Source organism: Talpa occidentalis, unplaced genomic scaffold (genome assembly GCF_014898055.3).
Source record: "Talpa occidentalis isolate TD23 unplaced genomic scaffold, MPIMG_talOcc4v2.1, whole genome shotgun sequence".
NCBI lineage: Eukaryota > Metazoa > Chordata > Mammalia > Eulipotyphla > Talpidae > Talpa > Talpa occidentalis.
The window spans coordinates 123,554,985-123,580,657 of NW_026555331.1; the positions used below are offsets into that span (position 1 = coordinate 123,554,985).

Sequence of the window (25,673 nt, forward strand, 5' to 3'; positions counted from 1 at the left end):
TCTCTTCCCTCCCTTGCTGGTACCAGCATCACCACTGCCTAGTTACTCAGCACGGACATCAGCTCTGATTCATTCCTTCCCTTACTCTTCTTCTCCACTGTTCTGTCTTTAATCTTTTCCAATTCATGGTTTAACCTCAGATCCTAAAGGGTCCCTGACTCCCTTAAATTTCAGGGGCTCCTCCTCTTAGTCACGGTTCTCAAAGGCGGTAGGAGCAGCGGGTATCAGAGTATGGCAGTGAGTGTAATTTGAAAAAGCTTTTAAGTAATACTTCCAGGACTCCTGGGTTGCAGAAAGAGGCTTCCTCCTACTTGAGACTCACGGCCAGCCTTCGCAGTCACACAGCACTGTGCCACCTCAGCCCTCCGAGAATGCTGACCTCAACAACAGACTCCCACGGCGCTGTCTCAGGCCCTCCTTGGGATTTCCTCTTGGGCTCCCTTCCTGAAACACAGCTCTCATTTCCTTATCAGTGGGCCCCTATTTTCCTCCAGTCTACACTCCTTAGCAAGGAGTCCAGCTCCTGACAGTAATCGTCCATTCCCTTCCTCTACCCCAAGCTTCAGGCAAAGTTACGTAGTAGGAGCTGAGCACCAGCCCCCCCACCCTACCTCCAGCCATTCCCCCCGCACTGGAACTTTGCTCAGACTGCTTCCTCTGCCAAGAATGGCTTTTCTTCCACCTCCTCCCCCTGAAATCCTGCTCCCTCTTCCTGACCCAGGTCAGGCGAAGACTCAGCCTCCTCCTCAAGTTTTCTCCTTCATCCCAAACTAAATTTCATACCCCCTCCCCATGCTAGTGGACATTGTCTGGACTTCTGCTAGAGCAATGAGCACGTTCTGTATCCTTCTGATCTTAGAAGACTGGAAAACCCCAGAGCACAGTGTCATGCTCTTTTTAATAGCTGCTTGTAGAGTCTGGGAGAGCTCTGACACACAGAAGATGGTCGAAACAAATTCACCCACTTGCTCCGTCACTCGATCAGTGTTTGTTTGTTGAGCAATTTCTACATGCCAAGCCCCAGCACCTACCAACCATCCCGTTCCCACTACATGCCAGGCAAGAACACCTGTGTTCCCAGAGCAGAGGGGTAGTCACACCACCCTGAAATGGTGTTATCCTTCTTCCCATTTTACCAATGAAGAAGTCAAGTTCTGGCCACAGTAAGGGGTGGAACGGGGAGTCACACCCAAGTCTGTCTAATCCACAGATACTGCTTTTCACACATGAACTCATAGAATGAGTTTTCCCCCACAAGCTAAAAGCTGGTAACACACACCCATTCTGCACGTCTGAACGCCATGACCGTGTCCTCTGTCTGACCTTCTGCACTCAGGAGCAGGATGTCACCTGTGGTCCACAGTGTTCACTTATGAGTATGACTGAGTATGAGCTGACTGAGCATCAGCTACAGAGTATGTGCCCATAGGATCTTTGGATAGAAACAAAGTCAGAGCTACCCATGCACACAGATGCGCTCTCCGATGTAAAAGACAGGAACATAAACATGAATGAAGACAATGTTGAATATTTTTAGGGCTCACGTAACGAGAAGGGAACATCGTCTTGCATGGTTGAGTTTCGTGTCTAACCGCCGAGTTGAGATAAGGAGTGAGGAGTGGCTGGCGAAAGCCCTCTCACCCTCTCAGGGGATCGTGTGTCGCAGTGTAAACCTTCCTCCCCCGCTCCACCAGCAGCTTCCTGGGGAGGGGAAGGAGGTGCAGGGCACAGGCCTGGGAACCAGCTGCCCAATGTGCCTCCCAGGCACATTCTGACCCTTGCTCCTTGGCCTCCCGGCTTCAGAGGAGGTGCAGGCGAGCCTTTCATGTCTACCTGCCCACACGGTAAACCTATCCCTGGAGACATTTTCCTAACCTGAGAGGATATAGATAAGGCCCCCAACTCCAACTGAAAACTATTCAAAAGTGATTTTAATCTGAGAAGCAATAAGTAAATTATGGGTTTTATGTGCACCAACATGTACTTTAAGCCATGTGAAGTCTGTCATTTCCAGGCAGCTGCTTAAACAGAAACAAAGGGACTTTGTATGGAGACATTCCCTAGTCCTGGAGTCAGCTTACATCTTTAAGAGAAAAGATGAGAAAAATCCACATTTAAGAAGGCACACACATTGCTTAGGAACTCTCGAACTGTTCCCACAAATTTTCAAAACTTTGAAGACTAAGGATAATATACTTCCTGTGCAGTCACCAAACTCAACATTAAAACATAAACACAAAGGATCAGGGATTTACCCTCCAGATGTTTTATTGTGGTTTGGGAGAGTGTCAAAGCCTCCTCGCTCCCACGGGGAAATAAGAAAGATACCTAATTAAAAGTTTACAGTTGAATTACCTTAGAATAGTGGTTCTTTCTACTTACTGCCTGGAAGATGAGTATTTGTTAAATGTTGTTATTCAGGTCCACATTTAAGAAGCTGTTCATTACCTCAACTGATGGTAACAATAACTTTTAGGTTCCCATTCAGGCCAACTTGCAACAGACGTCCATCTTGAAAGGGGAATTACACAGCAATCTTGTGCCATTTATGAGAAAGTTATGGACTCCTTACCTTGAAGGTCATTATGAGATGAGTAAAATGGAATTCTGCCTCTAAGTCCAGTTGGATAGTTACATTTTCCACGCCTAGAAGAGATTAAAAGAAAGCAAGCAGTAAGGTAAACGGACAAGCTTGATACGAATCTGAAGACTTGACACTATCTTCTTAAACTTTCTTTATAGAAATCCTCTTTGCATTATTTTATCTTAAACTGAAGCTAAGATATTAACAACAAACTCCTGTCTCAGGCCTTCCCTCATGGTGCAGGCGGCTGAATGCTTCACTGCGAAGGGGTCCGCAGCCTCTGCAGTACCTGTTCGATCCAAGACAGCTGGGGAGGGTCCCACATGGTGCAGCAGACCTCTCCTGTCTTACCCACTGCTCCCCTCAGCAGTGTATTTCGTCAGTGTGCCTGTTCTGTTCCCTGCTCTGTCTCTGGTGAATCCTCCTACCCTCCTGCATCTGGCCTGTACCCCAGTTCTTGTATAAATAAATGAATAAATATTTAAAAAAATAAAAATAAAAATAAACTCCTGTCTCGATTTGGCAGTAAAGGATCCATCGGAATGATCCTTCTGTCTTCAGGACATGGGCCACTCTGGGGCTCAACATCTAGAGTCTGCACAGTGTGTTACCATCTGCCAAGATACCTCTGGTCGCTGTCAAGAAAGACAGCTTTTGCTTGGGAAAAAGTGAAACATCTTTCCAAACCTCCATGCCAAGTACTCTCAAACAGGAAAGAAGAAGGGGCATTTCCTGTGCACAGTAGGGGTTCAGCTTCAATCTGAAGCACAGGGACATGATCCTCCTCCAGAAGAAACACAAGTACTCCTTTTTTCTCTACAGCAGCAAAGAAAATAAATAACAATCTACCACATATGTTAGTAATACTCCAATTTAGAAAAACCCATCCCTGATGGGGAAGCCTTTGGATGCATTTCCACAACTGAAAAATAATGCCAAAGAGACAAAGACTCAGTCAAATAAATAAACTGGCCCAGAGCAAATACTAACATCTTCCCTTTCAGGGGAAAGCCTGAACAAACAAACAAGCCTTTGCACCCTGCCCTAGGGTCCCTGGACAGCCCGCCCAAAAGGCCACTGAATTCCAGGGATGGAAAGCACCTCCTCCCGCCCCAGGCCAGCCTCCTGGTAAAGGGGACCTTTCCGCCTTTCCTTGCTTGACAGCACTTTTGGGGTCCATCATCCAGAGCAAAAGACGTCTTAAATGCAGGAAGACAGGAATGTGTCAGAATGAATCCTATCACAGGCCAGTGAATTTTCAGGAAATAGGACTTTTGAAATAAACGCTTCCCCTGGAAAACTGCCAGGTCATTTGGGGGGAGGGGGGAAGTGGTCTCTGGAACGGATATGAATTTGTTGGAATGTTAAAGAAAAACATTATAATCATACTAACTAACTTTATCCTACTACAAAGAATCCTATTACAAACCTACTGTGGACTTTTGTGCATGAGTAAAATGTTAGCTAAGCAACCATAAGTCCCTCCTTTCTCATGTTTTTGAAAACCTGCAATATTTGTTCAAAATTAATAGATAATGAAACAATGTAAAGTACAAACTACACTAGTACTACTTCTGAAACCTAAGAACATATACTGCAATGCACACCCCCAAAGCACATTCCATTTTAGATTTATAACCTGATAAAGAACTACTTTTAATATGGGAAGAAAATGCCATGGAGAAAAGAAACAGGCACATTCTTCTACGGTGTATTTGATTTCTGTCAGACGTCCAAATAGATGACCATGAAGGTTCATTAAAAGTAGCTGTACTTCTTCTAGCCTCTTTCTGAATCTAAGTACTGATAATGCAACAGGGCCAGGTAAAGCTCAGCTGGGACAAACCATACAAAATCGATAAAGTTGCATTCAAAAAGAAAGTCTTTCATCATGAACTATCAGACAACAGAGAGATATATAGGGGGGGGGGTAAAAATAGGTCTAATCTAATCTAATCTCTGGCAAAGGAATGACCCTCTATTTGAAACCGTCTCTTTTTTGGCATTTGGCCTCTCTTGTCCCACAAATTCCAAATTATAGAAACTGATTAGCTCCTGATTCAACCAAGAAAAACCTTCCTCTAGAACAATAGCAGGGATAAACTGTGTCACTGCTGATGGCTGAAAATGGTAGCAGTCTCAACCTCACGTTGAGGTGTCCTCCTAAGTGTCCTTGCGTGTCCCTGAAGAACACAGGCAGTCAGGAAATGCTCCTGGTGCCTGCACATAATAAGCTCTATGCTATTTCAGAAGCCCTGATTCGAGCACAGATTTATAGAAACTTCTCTTTCACAATGAACTGTCAGCCAGGATATCCTTATTAATATTGGTAAGACTCAAACTGACACACACTTTCTGACACCAGTCCATCTTGATCACGTGGGTAACCAATAGCGTCCCAAGGCCAACCAATGATTAACTGACCCAACCCTAGAGCCAACAGTCTTCTAGAAGCACGTGTAATTTCATAATCAATGACAAGGTAATCGAGTAAGGGAGCTCTTTACAAAAATGATAAATGGACTCAAGCATCCAAAAGCAGCCCAGATTTAGGCTGGATAATAGTATATACTAGACATCTAGTAGTGCCCATGCTTTCTCTGGTCAGGTCTAGGTTTACTTCAAGAGAGCTTTCTCATACTTTTTTTAAAAAAAGACTTCATGGTATACTGTTAACTGAAAAGCATAACTTCATTCCCCAAATGCAAAACTTCATTCCCCAAAGGAAACAAATGCAAAACTTATTTGGACTTAGTTTCACAGCAATAACAATATCCTGTTTGGTGACTTTATTAAACTAAAACCCAAACGGCAAGGAAAGAAAACAAAGTTGGATTCACATAGTCACTGAGAAAATTAATTTGGGGTCACAGCAAGAGTATGTCTAGTGTTTGTTCACAGTACTATTATTAAATATTTTTGAGCTGGAAGTATAGCAGTAGCAGCAGTGGTGGGACGGATTCTGCCCTTTCCCTTGGAGTCAATCAAAGATAAAGACACTGTTTTGTAGAACAAGAACCTAAGAGCACAAAGGGCCTTCTCAAGCCTTCTGGTCCTCCTTAGGATAACAACCACAAAATACTCCTTTGGTCTCGCATGAAACACCACTTTCTTGTAGGAAGTACATGCTTCAGGAGGAAGGATCAGATTTTACCAAGAGAAATTAGTGCTTCAGGCAGGAAATCTGTCAAAGGTCACAATTACAGGACAGAGAAGCCAATAGTAATTACAAACATCTAGGAGTCTGTACCCCCCTTCCAAGTAACCAGTCACACTCCATGGAACTTGCTCCCATACCAACCACATACCATTTTCAGATTGCCACCAAATCTTAAGGCGGTTTGGAGCAAATGTAGTGACCACATTTTCAATGAGATGACTATCAGGATTGAGGGTCTCATGATAAGGATCTTGTGAATTGCATATGAAGCATTTTTTGTCCTCCTGAAAGCAAAATTAGTTTTATGAGTCTAGGAAGCAATCACATACACATGTATGTGCACATACACACACAAAACAAAGTCACACCATATAAAAATTATACCACTTGTTTCAAGAAAAGTACACAAACTTACTTAAATGACATATACCTGCCTTTCATTTTTAACTTACTGAGTATGAAATACTCCTGAAAATTTCTTCCTTTCTTGCAAATTCAAAGGTGAAAGCTAAGGCAGCATTGTTTCCACAAGCTCTTAATCAAAATGAAATTTCTAGGCTTAAGACTTAATCTCAATAAACAGCTAGAGAAGCTTGCTTTTAAAGTAAAATGCAGAAGTTTTATTAGAGAATTTTCGCTGACATAAAGCAAAGTGAAAAAGAAAAAATAAGAGATAACACACTTGGCCTGATTTTCTAAAACTTACGTAAGGCAGAAACCATGATTTGAGCAAAAGTATTAAGAGGCTTTGAGAATGACAAAGCAAGATTGCTTAGCTTCTCCTTTGCCCAAACAGTAATCCGAGGTGGAGGCATGCAGCTAACCCACAAACTGCTCAGAACATCTGGCAAGGGAGGGTGCCAGGCTGTTCTGCTGTATGGGGAGCACTGTAAACAGGGACCATTCAAAGAACCCCAAAATGAACCTACCAGGAATTAAGGGATATATTAGGTTTTAGAGTAGCTCTGAATTTCTCTTCTTTTTCCTTCTCTCTAAAATGGGGAGGCGGGGGCTAGTTACCCTGGTAGGTGGGTCAAGAGACTTCAAAGAACCCTCTTTGTACTCCAGCATGTCAAATCACAGTGTAACTTTAATACTCCCTATTCCACATGCAGCTTTGTTTGCTCTGTGCCGAAATTTTCCAAAATGCAGATTTCTCTTAAGTCTGAAAATGACACTAGGACCTGAAACAGATCTGTATACATCTTACATACAACATTTAAGCAAAGGTGTTACTATTATAAGGATAAAATCAACCAACTATTTTTACATTAATATTTATTTAGTTAGCTATTAGTTATCACCTTCCTCCCACAAGGATTTAGAGACTGGTAAAATGAAGTCTCTAAAATTAGAGATTAGAAGTCAGGGCTGCAAAGGAACCCTGGATGAATCACTTAAGCTCTCTGCCTCAATTTTCACGCCCACTAAATGTCTGAGACAAGCTCATATCCAGTCCCTTTCTGTAGGCTCTCATATCTGTGAAGAACACCTTACAGTTTCACAGCCAATCACACACACCAGAAGTTTGGCTCTACTTGCTTTTAAGAGGAATAATCCAATTCTCATTCTGGCTGAAGTTGGTTTCAGAATCTGGTGATTCATTTACAGGATGTCCTGGCCTCTGAAGTAAATGTTAGCACATTATTTTAGGTAAAATATGCTAATATTAGAAAAGTAACATCAACTATCTTCATTAACATGGAGGAAACTAACACTGGAGAACAATTACCAGAACTTAAAGGGGAAAAAAGGTTAATTATAGCCTCCCTCCTAATCAGGAGGAAGCAGTCTAGACATCTCTGTATAAACCTGGAAGCAAATGAATGGAATCCACTTTACCACATTCCTTGGTTTAATTGATCAGGTCTCCAGAATGGGCTCTCTTTCTGCTTCCTTCAAGTGAAGCCACTTTAAGGCATCTGCTGTGCAAACCACACACCATCTTATGCTCCTGAAGGCCACAGGTGGGTGTAATGACCCACACTAGGGCAAGTAGCTTGAACAAGCACTTCTGCCTGGAAGCCAGGGATATTGGACTCCTTTTGAAAAATCAAGGAAGAGACTCTGATTGGGTAGTTTACCATTGTGTTTTCTTTTAAATTTAGTTTTGACTTTGTAACAATGCGATCTCTGTAATCTGGTCTAGTTTTTATAAACATATCCTGAAATTTCATTTTGGTCTTCCTCTAGTGGGGTACCAGAGCATTTTGAAAAAGGAAGTATCTGACCCTGATATCTGAAGGAGGTAGAGGGAGCAGCACTAAGGGAGGAGAGAAAAACAGACTCCTGGTCAGAGTGACCTTGCAAGGAAACAGTCATTGTTGGCATATCTTTACCCAAAAGAAGGATTTCAGTACAACACAAGATCACTACTCAGTATGAAAGAAGGATAAACTTCCTTTTTTTACACATTTCCAAAGAGGAAAGACTTTAAAAAACAAAACAATAAAACTCCCTGGAATTTCAGAGCCCCTGGGTCAAGGCACCAGGCAGGGGCCAGGTCTGTCTTTCCGGGCAGACTATGCGGTCCTGGTGGCTGCAGGAAATGTTTAGCGGATGCAACTGTGCAAACTGAGATGGAGTGCAAGGGTGAGCTACCAGCCTAGTCCCTGGACTCCCTGGATGGCCAATTTCTATCTGGATAGAGGGCAGGGTGTGGGATCCCCTGGGCATGCCCCTTTAGGTCTGGACCCCAGGAGGCACACTCAGAGCCTCCAACCCTGCACGCTGCCCTCACCTGGAGGTGGCTGACGATGCAGTATGGCTCAGGCTTGTGCAGCCCGCACGTCGAGGTCACAGAGAGCTTCTGTGATCGACCAATGAGGAGGTCTCCAGTGGCAGGGTAGCAGCTGCCCTCTGCGCAGCCGTAGCTGAATTCCGGCTCTTGAGCTCCTGCTCCAGTTCTGCACAGGGCTGCGTAGGGCCAGGTGATGCCGGGGCGGGGGTGGGGGAACACAAGGACAAGGCAGGCGAGCGAAAGGAAACAGGCAGAGGCGGGGGATAGAGAAGATTCCGAAGACAACAGAATCCACAGAAAAGACAATGGCGCGATGAGGGAGAGGCAGGGAGGTTGAGAGGATTCGGAAAGAAACACAGACACCACGTTAGATTTGTCCAGGAGCCAAGAGCATCACTCCAGGGGAAACCCACTGACATTCTCACCCACCCAGATGTACTCAAGGGGACCAGCTCCCACCGCATTCAGTGGCTATTAGGACTGACCACTTGGACGTGCCTGGCTACACCTAGGCGCAAACAGACTTTAGATCAAAAGCCGCGCACCCGTGGGCATAGTCTGTAAGCAAACCCTTGTGCACGCAGCAACCATCAATCCTAGTGTGTGAGCGTGGCAATACGTGAGTGTGAAGGCAGATGGGCGCGCGCACACACACAGCCCCAGGTTGCGGGAGACGCCGCTTTCCAGGACCAGGGGCAAATGGGAAATCCCCACGGCTTTGGAGTGACTTCAACACACCATTCCTGGGAAGCTCCACGTCCAGCTGTTTCTGGTGCCCCCACCCCCCACAGCAAACAGAAATGGCTAATTAAAGCCTCATGGCCCCAATCTGTTCCCAGGACCAAGCCTGCGCTCAGCTCGGGCACTTTCCTGGGAAACCGGCTGCCGGCGAGCCCTCGGGGACAAGTCTCTGCACCCGAGAGAGCCTGCCTCCCACGGTGGAGAGCCCCATCGTGAACAGACCGTAGATGCAAAGCCCCAAAGTGACAGTGGGAGCCCGCGGGACCCCCAGCTCTGGACGCAGAGCCCAGATGCTGCTGCTCCATGGCGGTCCGTGCGCAAGAGCGCGCGGTCTCGATCTGCCCCCCAGGACGCTGGTGTTTAATCCCAAGGCATGAATTCCATGCCCTCCCTCTACCGACCCCTAGACTCCCTCGAAGCTGGGACCAACGACCTTTCCGTTCCCTCCCCCCACCCCCAAGAGCCCCCACCCCCCAGCCCCGCCACCTCCGATTACCTAAGAAACCGAAAGCGAACACCTGCAGCAGCCCCATGTCCGGTCCCTGAGGCCGAAAGGACGCAGCAGAGAGGAGAACACGCCCGCCAAGCCGCCAGACCTTTTTCCCGTCTTCCTTTCTGGAGAGGGGGAAAAAAAGGCAAATGCTCTGAGAAAGGAGAGGGGCCCTTCCATTTCCTGCCGCTCCCACGGAAGCGCGGGGTGGAAGGTGGGGAGGGGGGAATCGCGCAGCCACTTTGTTCTCCCTACCCCGCGGGGGACGCTCTCCTGGCGGCCGGCAGCCCCGAGCCCAAAGAAGGGAATTAGAAAGTTTAGCCTTGGGAGGAACCGAAGGAGGCGCCTCCGCTCATGCGCACACAGAGAGCAGGGGCGAGGGGGCGGGCAGGAGAGAGGCCACCACTTGGCCTGGAGGGGGGTCCCACCCTCCTGAGACTGGCTTTTGTTTTAAGGCCGCCTGGATGGTGGCTGCCTGCGGGGGGTTTAGCTCTGGCGCTTCCCAGCTAGGGGCGGCGGGGCCGCCTGGGGAAGCGCTCCAGGCGGGGCGCGGGACTGGGAGGTCCAGCAGGGGCAGGACGCCTTTGGGCTGATCTCCCAGGTAGGTGCTCGGAGAGCCCAGGCAGCTGGGGGCAGGTCGGGGACCTCCCGCGGACTCGTGCATTTACATTCGTAAGGAGTGAGTCACGAGAAGGTGCCCAAGGCTAAGATTCTCGCTGGGAGCGTGGGAAGAGGAGATAACCCTTCTGAAGGAAGGTGGACCTGTCAGCATTGTTTCCCCAAACCTGCAAACCTGCAGACGCCCAGGTCCACCTTCGGGCGGGGCGTGACAGCCAGACCATCTGTACACCGAGGACCCAAGCTGCTGTTTGCTGCCTTTGCTTTCTTGGCGCGCACCATATTCAGGACTGCCTGTAGCTCCTGCCACCCAGGTGGTGCTAGCATTGAATTGCCCGTTGGATTCTGTTTAAAATCGCATCCAAATAAGTGATCCCCTGAATCACTAATCCAGGGAATTTCTCTAGGGACGCTTAGTGACTCCCCATATCTCACCGGGACGGGGCTCACTTAGGCACAGACCTGGAGGTGTCTTATAAGACACCCTTCCCCACGAATTCCACAGAGCACAACCGTTCTACAGAGACCTCCGGGTATGAAATGAAGTTGGGCTTCCACGAAAGGGTCTCAAACAGCCATTTTCTGGGAGCTGGAGGAGGAGAGACTCCTGGGTCTGTGTCCCCAATTCTGCCAATTAGCCGCGTTGTGTGGCTTTAGCAATGGATGGAATTAAAGAGGAGCTTCTGTTCGCTCTGGTCAACAGTGCCCTGAACCAGGGGAGTGGAGTTAGACCAGTCAGGATATTTTACTTGTTTTTTTAATTAATTACCCCAAGGGAAAAAGGGCTTAAGTGGCTAGTTGGTCAGTTTTTAACTTAGCTGCAGTGAAATAGAACATGAGAAAGTTTAATCATTAGACCACAGCATAAGCTGCCTTGTGAGTTTATAAACATCCTTTCTCCTGAGGGAGGTGGAAGCCTCAGGTCTTGGTGAGACATTAAGTTATTCACCAAATCAGCACTTGAGATTTTTGCCTTTAACTGATGCTCAGACTCCTTGGTGCTGGCTGGGCAGCCCGGGGCACCCAGAAAGCAAGTGCTGCTCTGAGGAATAGATATTTCATCAGAGGGGGTTGAGGGTCTAATTAAAAAATATATATTAAAAGGTAAATCTTTTCCCTTTGTACTACCCTGGGCCACAGCTAAAAACGAACTTTTGAAGCTCGGTTCAGGGTTTGCTTCAGCTCTCAACACAGCTGAGCTCTCCCTGCTCAGTGTCCTCCCCTAGATGCTAAGAGTCGTTCAACTTCAACTGTCCTCTAAAGCCTCTGCTGCTTTCCTGACTATCTGCTTAATAGTAAATAATACAGTGAAAATTAGAGATTTTTAAAAAATATTTACAAGTGTTTGTTCAGGGGTGTGTATTTATCAAACGCCATTTATAAACTTGTCTCCATCTCAGCCTTTATCATTTGCGCTTTTGGAGGTGTCTGTCCTCTCACCTCCTGAGAGCAATGTTTTCTTCCAGCCCCCTTAAGGGAACAAGCAAAATTCCACATCCCCTCTACTTTACTCCTTCCTCCCTTTGACTTCCTAACTCAGGTCCTAGAAGGATAATATGTCCTTTATTCCCATTCTGTTCTCCTTCATCGCATTATGGCGTGACTGTCCTCTTATCTTTGGTCTAATTGCCAAACGTAATGGGCATCTTCCCACTGTTGCCTTATTTCATCTTTATGGCATATGCCCCTTTCTCATGACTCCTTGGTTTACAGGGCAATTCCCTCTAAAGTTTTCCCACAGGTCTGTCGCTTCTCTTCTGCCATCTGGCCCTTACGGTCCCTTAAACATTGGTACTCCGAAGGTTACCAGCTTTTCCTCTACATATGCTCATCCACATCCAGAGTCTCTCCCACCTCAGTCTTAATACCACCGCCTCCCACATGTATGTCTAGACAAACTTGCTTGGGATTTACATCATTTTCTAACAGCCTGTGGAATATCTCCACTTTGAGGACCACAGGCACATGTGTTATACACAGAACACACCTCCTCACCCACCCATTCTAGAACATTTTCTTCTAATTCCAATTTCAAGTATTGGCACCACAATCCACCATTTAGCTCAAGACAGAAACCTGAAAACAAGACTGGTTCTATGAGTTGCAAAGCCCAGTGCAAAATAAAATGAGCAGGTGGGACTTCTTACTCAAACACAATTTCATGACGGTGATAGATCATTCAGCCAAGACCAGGACCCTTCAGAGCGGAGGGGCACCAAGACTGCATATACCCTGAATATGCCCTGAAGCCAGGCCAGCCTGGCAATCATGCTGGGTATTTCCTGCTCCTTTACCTCTTCCCACCCCATCACCAGGTCCTGTCATTTCTACTTTACTAGCCACTAGCCATCATGTCCCCATTGCTCTAAGCTCATTGCCCCTGTCTTTGTTCAGTCTCCCCTGTCTGGTCTGAGCATTTGCTGGTATTCCTACTTACAAACTCTTCCTTTCTCGAATCTTGCATAGCACTACCAAAAGCATTTTTTAGAGGCACAATTTTCATCAAGTCATTGCCTCGTTCAAAAACCTTTGTTTCTCTTTGCCCCTCTGAGCTGTCTCCTATACATGACATGCTTTTTACACCTTTGTTTCTTTGTTCTGCCATAGAGACCCTTTTTCATCTCTCAATTTAGTGAACTAGACACATCTCTAAGTACTCCATTTAAATAACTTCTTCCTCTCTCCACCCAACTCTACCAGCATCTTGTAAAAGCCTGTTGCAGCATAAGTGACATAATGCTGTAACTATTTGTTTATGCCCTTATCTCTGCAATACGACACATATTGTGTAACATTCATTTGTGCATAAGCATTGCCTAATGTGACATGAAGCACATATTAGGTGCTCAATAAATGTTTCTTGAATGAAAATAAAGACTAGTCTCCATATTTTAAAAACATTCTTAAATGTGCACCTTTTATCTAACATCAATTTCTTTCTAGCCAAGGAACAGAGGAGCTACCACCAGACTTAAGTTCATTTTAGGAATACTTCCAAATTTCACTCACAAGCTAATTCTTCTGGTTATAGTTCATCCAGTTTAGGAAGATATTACAATTTAGAAGAAAAGAGTCAATTTTGTTAAAATCTGTTGAAACTTCACTCTGCCTACATTACCCTCTCTCATTTTCCACACTTGAACATTCCCCATGCCACCTGAACAGGCAGTGCTTGGTCATTTAAGATTTAGAAAAATCTTTAAGTTTAAACTTAGTTCATTTTTTATAATATCTACTTAAAATTTTATTTCAAAGGTCTTGGATTTTTATTTCAGATGGTGTTCCTTCCCCCAGTTTTGTAGGGATGCTGAAATTCAGTAATGACCAGAGACAGCAGAAAGGTTTTCGTTCTAGTATTGTAATTTTTTAAATCTTTACTCTGCTTCCCCCTTCTGTCTTTCTCCATTTGAAAGTTCATTTTCAGATCCCAGTGGGTCCCTCAAGACCTTGTCACTTTTCCCCATGAGTTCCTATGGGTTTCTCACAGTAGAGCCTCCAGAAATGTTTATTGAATAAAAACGTACTTCTTATTTAACCAATATTTTGAACCTATAAAGGTTCAGGCAACTTGACCAGAGGTCTACTCTCTTGCTACAACCTAGCTCATCCTTCTGGGTTGTTAATTATTACCAAGGGTGATCCAGAGAACTGGATTTAATTAGAAAGTTAAATGCTCCACTCCACTAGCTAATCCTCAATTCAGTATTTTCACCCTGGGAAAATGGATCTTTGATAGGAACACATTTCAGAAGGGAGGGAGAGAAGCTAGTAAAATCTATCCCCACACTCAAAGAAGAGTATTGCCTTACCTCCTCCCACCACAATGTTGTCTTGGTCTTCTGGAAGAATTAACTCTTCAACTGCAGTTCCTCTGAAAGAATAAGCCTGCTCCTCTGGAAAGAGAACATGTGTTTCATCACTACTGTTCTGCCTGCTGCTGCCAAGGCTGTTAATCAGATTTATGAAGGCCAGCCCACCCAGAGCCGAGGAGCTGTTTTTATCACATCAGAAACAAGTTGGCACTAGGTCTCACTCCACATGACGTGTTATTTCACATAGTGGGCAGTTTGCCAGATGAAGTTATAGTGTTTGTTCTTTTCAAGATGGCTGATGAAATGCTGCTCTTAACCTCCATCCTAGTGAAAATACAGGACTCAGTGACTTCTCAGTGGTCCTATTTGGAAATCATGGAATATGGAGATAATTCAGTCATTTGCTCACAGGATTTTAATCCAACTGGTAATAGTTGCTACTATCTTTTTGACTTTGGCAACACCCAGTATTTTATTACTTAAGCCTTGGCATTAACATCTCACATTCTTTAATAAACATTTCTTGAGTACTTACTATGTGTTAAGTACTTACTATGTGTTAAGTACTTGAGTACTTACTATGTGTTAAGTACTACTAGGCACAAATGGTACACAGTACACATTGAGAGAAGGCAGGGTTATGTTAAATGTATATATTGGTGGTAAAGATCAGCAAGGGTTAAAGTCTAAGATGAGGAAAGAATATTACAATTTTCTATTTTTATAAACTTGCTTATAATGAGTAAATAATGATGAAGTTCAGAAAGGAGGTATAGCAAAGAGATAGTTAGGGGTACTTGGTGCAAGGTACAGGTATTGTGTTTTGGTGGGGCTTAAAGGAAACTCTTGCCTTATCTGTATTTTTTTTTTAATTAGGAGAATGTATTTATTTATGACTGGTATAATTAAAAACACAACATTCTAACCAAAAGTTTAGTGTGTCTGCACTATTTACACTTGGAATAGAGCTGGCTAATGCTGCATTCTTTCACTGAAATACAAAGACCTATGAAATTAAAACTCATTATTTATAGTTGCCGAGTAGATTTACTTTCCTCATGGAGATGGCAGTACTGAACAAATTGGGATCCCTTTAAGTCATGTCACCTCTGAGGGCTTCAGTTTCCTTATTTGTAAAGCAAGTAAGAAGTTCAGATCCCAAAGTTCAAAGTCCAGAGGCTCTTTGAAGTTTGGCTCCTACACAATCTCTGCATTCTTAGCCTATCTACCCTGAGCTTCCTCTTCCACCCTCACCAGGCTCTCACTTGTGTTTTGATTCATCCATTTTCTTCTGCTTGGAATGCCTTTCCCTCCTCTCTGCCAAGTTGAATTTTCCTGCTGTTTAAACACAGCTGTGATGACACTTCACATGTGGAACCCTCTCAACCCCACTGTTCAGGTACCATATACTCAAACCCAAGTATTTTAGAGAAAGTCTCTCTAGATCATTCTAGAACAGATATGCTACACCCAGGCCAGGCATCTTGCCTCTGACCGTTGTATCCCCAACACCAGCATAGCAAGAGAGCACTTTGTAGGTACAGAGAGTATTCACCAAATAAATGGCTAGTGTACCGATAGACTGCATGTGTACTACATTGCCAGTGCCCTGAGAACATCCAAACGTCCGCAACACTGAGCACAGAGCTCAGGTATTTGTTAAATGTGTTCATTTAATAAATGCCTGGAAATATGCCAAATGTGCTTTCTGGGGGAAATCGTTCACAGGTAATTCGTTAGCCAGAACAAGTCATACCCAAAACATACTAGAACTTTAAGAAGCATATAGCACATTTCATATGTTTTCCATGGGAAACAGAAAAATATTAACATAAGCTGTGATTTAGACATGTGAAATAATAATGAATATATTCTCTAGTCATTCAACAAAAACTTGCTTAGTGACGCTGCTCTATTGTAAGGAGGAGAGTGCAATGTACATAAGCATTATCAAGAAGTGACTGTTTTCACAACCAGTAAGAAACTGTGAGATGGTAATGATATAATGGTAAGTCAATGTCCCCAAGTCTTAATGCCTTGTCTGCAATAAATGTCCTGAGGACACAAGCATAAAGTGATCATAAAGTGGTGCCTTTTGGGGAAGGCAATCTGAAATATATACATTAAAATTTTAAGTATATAAACTGAATTTGGGGGAAATATGCCAAATTCTGCAAGTAAAGATGTTGATACTATCATTTATAGCGTTAATGGAAATAATCTGAATAACCTGAATATCTGGAAATATACCTGGAAATAACCTGAATAATCACTAGTAGGGAATTCAGTACTTGTGCTAGAACCACATACTGGAATACTAAAGTTGCCTGAAAAGAGATCTCTTTCTATAACTGGAAGGAGGACTGGCAGATTCCAACTAATAATGCATGTACATTATACTTCTTTTTTTTAGGAATTAAAAAGGGAGACTGTCCAGGAATTGTGTGCATACACTCCCAAATACTTTATGACAGCCATTTTTTAATTTTATGATTTCTTTTCCCATAGTGAACATTATAATCCATTTTTAAAAAAATACTGAAAAATTAAGATCATTTCTTGTCGTTATATTTTCAAAAGTGAAATTCCCTTTAACAGCCTGCGACACAGATGAGCTACTGGGCATGTTCACATCTCTAAGACAGCCTGTCTCCTGGCTAACGGCAAACCAAGCCCGCCGACATCCCTTTAAATACAGATACTTGATAGAAACCAGAGCCTGAGTGAGTGGGACGTGTTAACTCTACTTGGGGTTGAATGCAGGGCTATATCGCACCCACGGTCAGCTTTTCTTCAATCAGGCTTGCTTCTGTGTCCCAGTCAAAATATGGTAAACCATACAGAGTTGAAAACTGATTATTTTCTTAGAGAAATATATTTATGCATATATTTACATCTTTTTCAATTGTCTATTAGAATTGCCCCCCAAAGTAGTTTGGAAAAAAATTTGAGTTTGTGAAGGAGAAATTTGGGATTATATATACATTTCTACCTATCACCTGTATAGAATGTGTGGTGCTGGGCTGAAGGGTTGAGATCTGAATTTTTTTGGTATTTGTTTCTAAGAAAGGTTAGACCTCCTTTTCCAAATGTAAACAGTGTTCTTTTAATCCTCAATTGTTCTTTTAATCTTTTGCATATTTTATCTTTCCATTCGGTTTCTGCCTGCCCCAGATGAGTCATACTTCAGCATGGCCAACACAAAGCTAACCCAAACGTCATAAAGATCCCCAAATGTTTATCTTTAGATACGGAATGTTTGTATAGCTTTCCAAGCTTGAACTTCTTCCCATGGCACCAATCTCTGGAATCCTCAAAGGATGGTTTGGCTGTTAGATTTTCAGGCTCCATTTAACTCTAATTTCTACTCCTTTTTACAAAATTCACACCATGGTGATACCTTTAATAGGCTCAATTATCTGAGAGTCAGGGAAAAAATTGGGTTAAATTGGATATTCAGTTTAATAGAGGTAATAACCTGTTTGGTTTCTAGAGTCCTAGAAATAGGTCGTATGTCATATAGCACTAAGGTTCCCAGCCAAGGAGTTCTTTCAGTAGGTTTATTGTTTGTTTTCCTACATAATCAAGTGAATTTTTTTGAATATACAAATTTTGGGTAATATAGTTGCCTGCCATGTTGTTTGTAAGTTATATTTTACTCGTGCTTTAAAAAAAAACACATGAAAAGTTACAAGAACTCAAAATAATTCTTATGAATGCATGTAATTACATCTGTATTCTTGCTTGGTTGACTATTTCAAGACATGAATCCCAAGAGATAGTACATTTTTTGTTCAGTAACATCTTACGGATGAAGTCTTATTTGGTTAGCTACTTTAACCTTTGTTTTCTTTCAAGCAGATTGCTTTCTGTGAAACGTTTATAGGATATTCAAAATACTAATAAAACGAGCCATTTGTATAAGGAATAGGTCAATTTTCAGAAAATGGTCTGCTGTCTTTGATGGTCCATTTAATAGAACCCAATATCACATTAACAGAATAAGCTGTCTTGAAATCAGGTGTGAACGAAAGTTTGATATCTGGTGATCGCACTCAATCACGCCTGCCTCTGCTGGCCTGCCAACTATCTGCGTGACCCTGGCTAAGTTAAGAAGATTGAGAAGATGAGAGTTAGAACGAGGGTATTCTTTGAAATCTCTTACCTTTTCGATTTTTTCGTTTTAGATCTCTTAAGCCTCTTTCCTGAAAGAGAGTAGCAAAATCAATAAGGGTCAGACCTCCTGAGATACCTGCACTCATATCTCTAATAAGAGTCTGTCTAGCTGTAGTTAGTACTTTTCTGACCCTGTAATTTTAGACCATTGCCCATCAAGGCTAGTAACCTCAACTGGTCTATTTTAATGTTTACTTTGAATGTTTTGTGGGCTAAATATTTCAAAGTCTTCACTATAGGTAGAGAAGTAACAGTATTAAAGGTTATATTTTAATTCTTGGAATCAAGTTGGGAGAGAGCTCTCAGACAGTATACTTCATCTCTTACTCGGTGACCAGAAGGTTAAGTGCAGCCTGCTACCTCTTCCCTCGCCTTGTTCGTCTTCAAGAAAAACTACGGTTGCATGTAGAACTATGTCTGGTATTGCTATGACTCAGACCCTTGACTTAAAAAAAAAAATCACAACTTACACAAATATGAGACATTTCAACCTGTTTAGAAACCCTGCATGTTCTGATTAACATGTCTAATATCAGTTGTGGTAAGCTGCTGCTATGTAACCAAAAGGTTGCTCGTTTGGCAGGCTGAATCAGAAGCAGTTGGTGTGGCAGAAGCTGCCTAGATTGTCTGCCCAGTACTAGTGAGTAAAGCTGGAGATTATCTGTAGTTTGAGTTATTCCAGAAGAGAAAAGCTAGGGGCCAATTGATGAGCGGTTGTTACGGCAGAAGTTTTGCTTAGGCGGCTTTATGCTGAAGAGGGGAAACAGTTCCTTCTTTTCTCTTACACGGGGAGAGAAGAAACAGAGAGCTGAGGGCAGAAAACAAAAGAACAGGACTGTTTTGTGGTAAATTGTAAGCAGGCAGCCCCATTGCTAAAAGCCTTCAAGCTTATAATGGGAAAAGCCTGTGAGAACTTTGGCCACCAAAGTTAAATTCTTCACTGCTCTGAGGCACAAGAATCAGATTTGAGAATACTTTGGTTAGAAATATAAAGTGAATGAGAAGAAGTTCTATTTAAGCTAGGGGGTGGGTAGGATGGGTTGAGGGCTGAAGGGAGCAGGAGGAACAGGAGTGGGGTAGGGGAGAGGGTGCTGTGCACAGGAGGGTTTGATTAAACAAACCTGTTTAATGGTTAAGGATTACAGTGAAACCTACAAATTAGAGTTGCATTTATATAGTGTGTAAATCTTAAGCAACTATCAATATATATTAATCTTTACATACACACGTAAGTATACAAATGGTTCCAATGTGTCCTTGGCTACTTCATACTTAGCTACTACTGAATGTGGTCACTTTTTCTTAGACAAAGCCTTAATGTTCGGAAAGGAAAGGTTGGTTCTCCTGGACTGTGGCTCCCTGGGCTCTGCTGGGGAGTGTAGCCGTGGCCTGTGTGTGAGGCATGATCTTTGTGTGGAAGTGACTCTCCCACATGTCTGGCCAGGTGATTCGGAAAATATCAACAGACAGACATGGCAGAGGAAAAGGAAGAGTGATCACACACAAAGAGACTATTTCTTATGAGAGGAAAGAGTGGAGGGTTGTGTGAGCCTGGTTTGTGGGAGGAGTTGACAGAGCAAAGGCATTTCAACAGCTGCTAAGCAAGCGGCTAGTTATGGAGAGAGGGCAAAGTAGGAAAAAGGACGTGTCTTAGGCATGGACTCTTTCAATTTGACATTTACCTTTATATACTGAAGTACAGAATTGAATTATTCTCAATTTCATCTTTAGAGGCTGAAATGTGGCAAGTTGATTTTCATCACAGTACAGTTGAAAAAGTTTTAATTCACTGATGGCCTCAGGATTGCCTCCCTTGCAACAAATTGGAGTTAATTTATGCAACTAATTTGTAAGTAAACAAATATTTAGAGTGTTCTGCACTGAGCCAGGTTCTAGAAAGGCCATGCAAATGACATGCTCTGCATCCTTATGTAAGTTATCAGGTTGGGCAGGTATGATGCTCTCAGCCAACTGACACAACACAGAAGTCAGAACAACCTTTGAAAAAAAATTTTAAACCACTTCATTGAGGTAATGTTGATTTACGACAGTTTATTTTGGGGTACAGTTTCACACCTCTCCAGATGTATGTTACCACCCCACATCCACCAAGTTACCCACAGAGAAGGGGCTTTGAGCGAGTATAGTGGGCGGTGGGGTTTTCCTTAAGAAAAGGTTAAATTCGGAGAAACAGCAGTTGGGATTCCCAAGAAGGCAAGACTGCGGGAGGAATGGCACAGAAGGGAAATGCAGATGTGAGACAATGTGACAGTAATGCCTCTGGAAGGATTTCCATCCTTCCGTAACACCTCTCTCTTCTCAAAGCCCTGTCACATGAATTGGCTCAGGGCCCGAGTCTTGGCCAGGTGTGTTTATTGGCATTTTACAGCTGAAGGAAATGAGGACCAAGATTCAGAGAGGCTTTGAATTGCCTAAGGTCATGTAGGGGCCAAGCCAAAATTGTACTTATCACCTAACTCTTGGCCCACTGTTGGGGGGTAACTGTTGGTAGGAAGCAAGGAGACTGCAAGGTTTGGATCCCCTTAGTGCCCCAAAGACACTGAGAATATTGGTTAGCTGCTTTAACAGATCAGACTAGGAGAGGTTTGTTTTTCTGTCACCTACAAATTTAAGCAGGCAGGCTATTCAGGGTAGTGGACACAACTAAGTCTCCCATCATGGAGCTATTCCAGATAGACTTGCCTCTCTCTCCCCTGGACCCCAGGAGGCCAAACTGCTGTGGCATCGACAAGAAATGGGACTGGGGGGTGGGGGAGGGAGAGAAGCCTCAGGATGCTTATCCCCCAAATCCCCTGCAGGAGTGTCACAGCTGGCCGCCCCCTGACCCTAGCTCATGCCTCCTGTTAAGTGACCTCCCGCATAGCATGTCTCCAGTTTGCGGTTGTCACCTCTTTCCTCACCCCTGGCCAAAGGTGGGAATGACTCCCTGCATGACACTGGCTCTGGGAGATAGTCCCATCCTGCATGGCTTTCCTCCATCCTGCCCACAGCTTCATGAGTAGTTCCCAGCTCACAGCCTGTCTCCTGCGGAGACCCTAACAAGTGCAGTCAACCAGGGACCTAGGTTTCTGCTGCCTGGATTCACAAACATTATGTTCTTCTACATGAATATGGCTGATTCAGATATTCTAACCGAACTGAAAGGAGACTAAACAAAGGAAGCTGTGCTGGTCTGACTGCCCCTCTGAACAATCACAGCAAAGCAGTTTTAATTGCCACAATCTGGTTTCTGAGGCCTACAGGTTAGAAGCTCCCCACGGGTCTCACTGAGCTCAGCATTTGGTGGGCTGTGTTCTTTCCTGGGGTCAGTAGATGAGAACACCTTTCTGTTTTTCCAGTTTCTAGGAAACTGTTTTCCAGTTTCAATTACCTTGTTTGCTTCATGGCCTCCTCCTCCAGCTTCAAAGCCAACCGCATCCTTGGTCGGACATCTTTCTGGAGGTCTCTACTGCAGCCTTCTACTCTTAAAAGCCAATACGGTTAATTGAACTCACCTGAATAACCCAGGGGACTCACTCCTACTCAGGCCAGCTGATTAGTACTGATATTCCATCTGTGATCTTACTGTCCCTCTGCCATGTAGAACAATTTCATGGTTAGGAGATTTGGATGGGTTGGGGGGGAGGGTATCATTCTGCGCACCACACAGGGAAAACAACTTCCTTTTAAGGTTGTGCCCCAGAAGCTATACAACACCATAACTGATGTCCTATTGGCCAGAATTTAGTCACATGGTCACAGTGAACTGCAAAGGAGGTTGAGAAATATAGTCCCTCAGCAACTACGTGCCCGCTTAAAATTGGAATTCAATTACCAAAAGAAAGATTGGGAGCATGGACATTGGGTAGAAATTTCTAGCCTGTGCCCCTTCAGTTTCACTGTTCTTGCCAGAATCTATTTCCAGTTTTTCTTTTTTTCTGCCACCTTTGTGCTTTTGGCTAACTGCATTCATTAACAGCCCTGACTGGCCTTTACCTGGGACTGATTTCTAGTTTAGAAAAGATCTAGAATTGTCTCCTTAATGGACCACACCTGCTACCTTGTAGTGACCTTGTAGTCACTTGTTTCCTGATGAATGGCTCCAGTTATCATTCCTCTTGCCTACATCATTGTTGATGTATATTTTTCTGATTTTAAAATATCAGGCAAAATTCCTTTTAAACAATCCCTGAAAGAAAAACTTTCATAAACAGAAACAATGTGCTCTATTGTATATCTTACAAGCAAAAAAGTTAATGTGAAATCACATCCATTTTGAAATGAGACAATCTGATATTTGATACAAAAAAATAACAACTCAGTTGCTAGCCTTTTAAGAATAGATTTTGTAGCAGGTAGCATGTTGCCTGCAGATAAATTATAAATAACCGTTCAATATTTATCTTTTTGAATATTGTTTGGTAAAAACAGAATCCTTTGGTAGACAGGATATGCAGGAAAGTGGATGTAACAGGAAGCTACACTTTGAATTGTATACCTTTTATTAACAATATAAAAGTTTACAAATAAAGCAAATCCCAATAATAATAAAATATGGAACAATTCTAGTACATGTCATTTATATTCTTCCCTTGCTTGAGATACGCATTGATTTTAATTTGTGGTTTTTTTTTTTTTTTTTTTGTGGTAAGAACATTTTAAAAATGAGATCTACCCTCCCAACACATTTTTGAGTGTTTGGAACAGCGTTGCTGACTGTTCAGTTCTTTGCTGTACAGATCTCTAGAACTTCTTGCTTAACTGAAACTTTATGCTTGTTGATTATAACTGCGTTTCCCTCTCCCTCACCCCCAGCATCTGGCAATTTATTTAACCCTTAGGTTCAATTGAGATGAAGAGTACGAAACAGAATACATATTTAGGTTTGCACTTGTCATAAGCAACTAATTACTTTTAAGTTACGAAAGGGAACGGATGACAGGAGAAAATATTTCTGAAACTGGACACCATCTCTCCACTCCCCTTCCTATTCCATATGACACCCATCTCCTTGAACCGATTCCCTGCCCAGCACCACTACAGAAGGAGAGGCCGGGGGAGGGGAGGCAGAAGGGCTGAACGCCTGTGTCTCAGGATCCAGCTGCTCAGATTTGCTCATCTGAAGCCAGAAAGGAAGATGCAGGCATTTGTTCTTTAACTCCGCCTAAGTATAGCAGGTGGAATATTTAATTTCTTGTTCAACAATTTCATTTTTAATGGCAATGACTTGATCTTCCAGCTGTTTTAGTTGATCAGCCTTTTCTTGTTTACTTAAATTCAAATCTTGAATCTTCTTTTCTAAATCTAAAAGAAAATGAAGTGACATCATTTCATTTGATAGATTCCTCCTGGAGTCCCATATTATACCAAACATGGGGATTTATGCATCTTGAAGATTTAGTTTTGTGTGTTGCTTCAGTGGATAATACATTTATTTTCACCAGACTTCTCAAGATTTTCACATAAATCAGAGCAGAGAGATTGATATTTTGGTCTGAAAGGTTTTATCTCTAAAGGCATTTATCAGTGTGAGACTACAGCTAGTTATAATTCATTAGAAATGAAAAGAGAGATGATAGGCTTTGGTTGGATTTGGCCAAGTGCTATATTTTCAGAAGTTTGTTCTTGCTATTTTAACCTCACTTTTTTACATGTTCTTCACTTTAGGGATTTCCAATCTTTTAGTAAAAAGAACTGACATTTTAATTTCTTCTTTCTCCTCTGCTGATAATAAAGTCTCTGAATGGTAAAAGCAAAATGACAATCTTTCCTGGTTTCACTTTTATGCATCCATCCATCTACCCACTCACACATTCATTTATTCATCTCATTCAGCCAGTACCTGGGGATGACAGCAAACCCTAACAGGGAGCCCGCAGAGTTGAGGTGAAGGTGGTATAGAGAATTACAGTGAACAGTGGGAGGTGGCGTTTAGAAAAGAAACTAACCTTATCTTGAAGGAGAATTTCTAAAAGAAGATAGGTAAATGTCCCACTTTATTTGGTCAGATTGCGCCTGGACACAGACTTAGCTTGTAGTAAATTGTTAAACTGGCATGTAGCACAGGTTTAAAGGAAGGAAACAGATTGCTGAAGAAATCTGACACTGTCCTATGAATAAGTGTTGAATTCACTGGTGATGTTTCATAGAGAGGAAAGATTCAGGGCACGAGCCCGAGTTTTTTTCAAGTATTTTGAGGGCCAGCTCAGGAAAGTAGAGTAAATGTGTTTTCTGCGATCTTAGGGACATATAACAAAAACCAGCAGGTGAAAGCTTCAGGAAGGAAGATTTTGTCTGAATAGAAAGAACTTTCTAGTCATCATACCTGCTCAAAGACTAAAGAATTGCTAGGAAAGTGGTAAGCATTCTGTCTCCAGAAACTTTCAAATGTATGTTATTTGGGATTGAAAAGGGGATTCAGCCTTGGAAGTATATTTATATGAAAAGAAGCCCTGTGTTTCTACCAGGTAAGATACCAAGATCAGGCTGGTGACTCGCCACACCAGGGCCTGCTGTGTCCTGGAGGGCTGGCTTCCAGGGGGGACATCGCCTGGCTCCTTGACCTCTGGCTTTCATTCACACGTGCCCACCGGACAGTTCTGAGAAGTGCTGGCAGGCGGGAGAGCCACAAGACTCTGTCCTGCTCAGCAGCAGGGTTCTGGCAGCTCTTCCATCTCTCCACTCCAGCCCCAGCAGGGTGGCCCCCTCCCCTCCCTCTAGCTCACATGGTGCCAAGGCACAGCATTCTCAGGCCCTGCTCCGCGCCTCCTTCAGGCCCAGGGATTGCAACAGCTTCTTGCTACTGCTGACATCCGGGACCTGCACACCCTTAGTTGATTCTCTTAATTCTTTTTTAAGATTTATTTATTTGTTTACTTTATTTATACAAGAGCTGGGGTAAAGGTCAGAGGCGCAGGAGGGTGAGAGGATTCACCAGAGACAGAGCAGGGAACAGAACAGGCAGACAGACCAAAAGCACTGCTGAGGGGAGCAGCAGGCGCAATAGGAGAGGTCTGCCACGCCATGTGGGAATCTCCCTGCCTGGCTGGGAATCGAACCCGCACTGCAGAGGCTGCAGACAGCTTCAAAGCACTGTGCTCAACCCACTGCACCACTGGAGAGGCCTGATTCTCTTAATTCTTGTGCACTCTTTGTCTTTCCTCCCATCAAGAAGTATATTTGCCATCTCCCTTAACAGCTGGTCTGGCTTTTTGAGGTATTTTGACCAATAACAAGTGAAAGAAATGATGTTGCCGGGCTTCAAGAGCCTGGTGGCTTTTGGTCATGGAACCCCCATGCTGTAAAGCTACCAGGAGTGAAGGACACAAGAGAGGTCAGCACCTCAACCAAGC

General features: G+C 43.4%; 2 protein-coding genes across 3 annotated transcripts in view; both read right to left on the reverse strand.

Annotated features, from left to right (window-relative positions):
- Positions 1-14,162, reverse strand: part of LAMB1 (laminin subunit beta 1) — a 76,295-nt gene extending 62,133 nt beyond the window's left edge. Inside the window, exons 1-5 of one of the 2 annotated variants that reach the window (XM_054692553.1) lie at positions 14,143-14,162; positions 9,722-9,840; positions 8,485-8,660; positions 5,893-6,028; positions 2,573-2,646 (exon numbers count right to left, since the gene is read on the reverse strand). In XM_054692553.1, coding sequence (XP_054548528.1) covers positions 2,573-2,646; positions 5,893-6,028; positions 8,485-8,660; positions 9,722-9,758 — 423 coding nt within the window. In that variant the 5' untranslated portion in view covers positions 9,759-9,840; positions 14,143-14,162. Of the gene's footprint in view, positions 1-2,572; positions 2,647-5,892; positions 6,029-8,484; positions 8,661-9,721; positions 9,841-9,970; positions 10,094-14,142 lie in introns of those variants that run through there. The other variant, XM_037511608.1, reaches the window with a different exon arrangement.
- A 9,311-nt stretch (positions 14,163-23,473) lies between these two features.
- The window catches only part of LAMB4 (laminin subunit beta 4), a 76,874-nt gene continuing 74,674 nt past the window's right edge, over positions 23,474-25,673 (reverse strand). Inside the window, exon 33 of the mRNA XM_037518655.2 lies at positions 23,474-23,625. Within this exon, the coding sequence (XP_037374552.1) occupies positions 23,486-23,625 (140 nt within the window). The 3' untranslated portion in view covers positions 23,474-23,485. The remainder of the gene's footprint in view (positions 23,626-25,673) is intronic.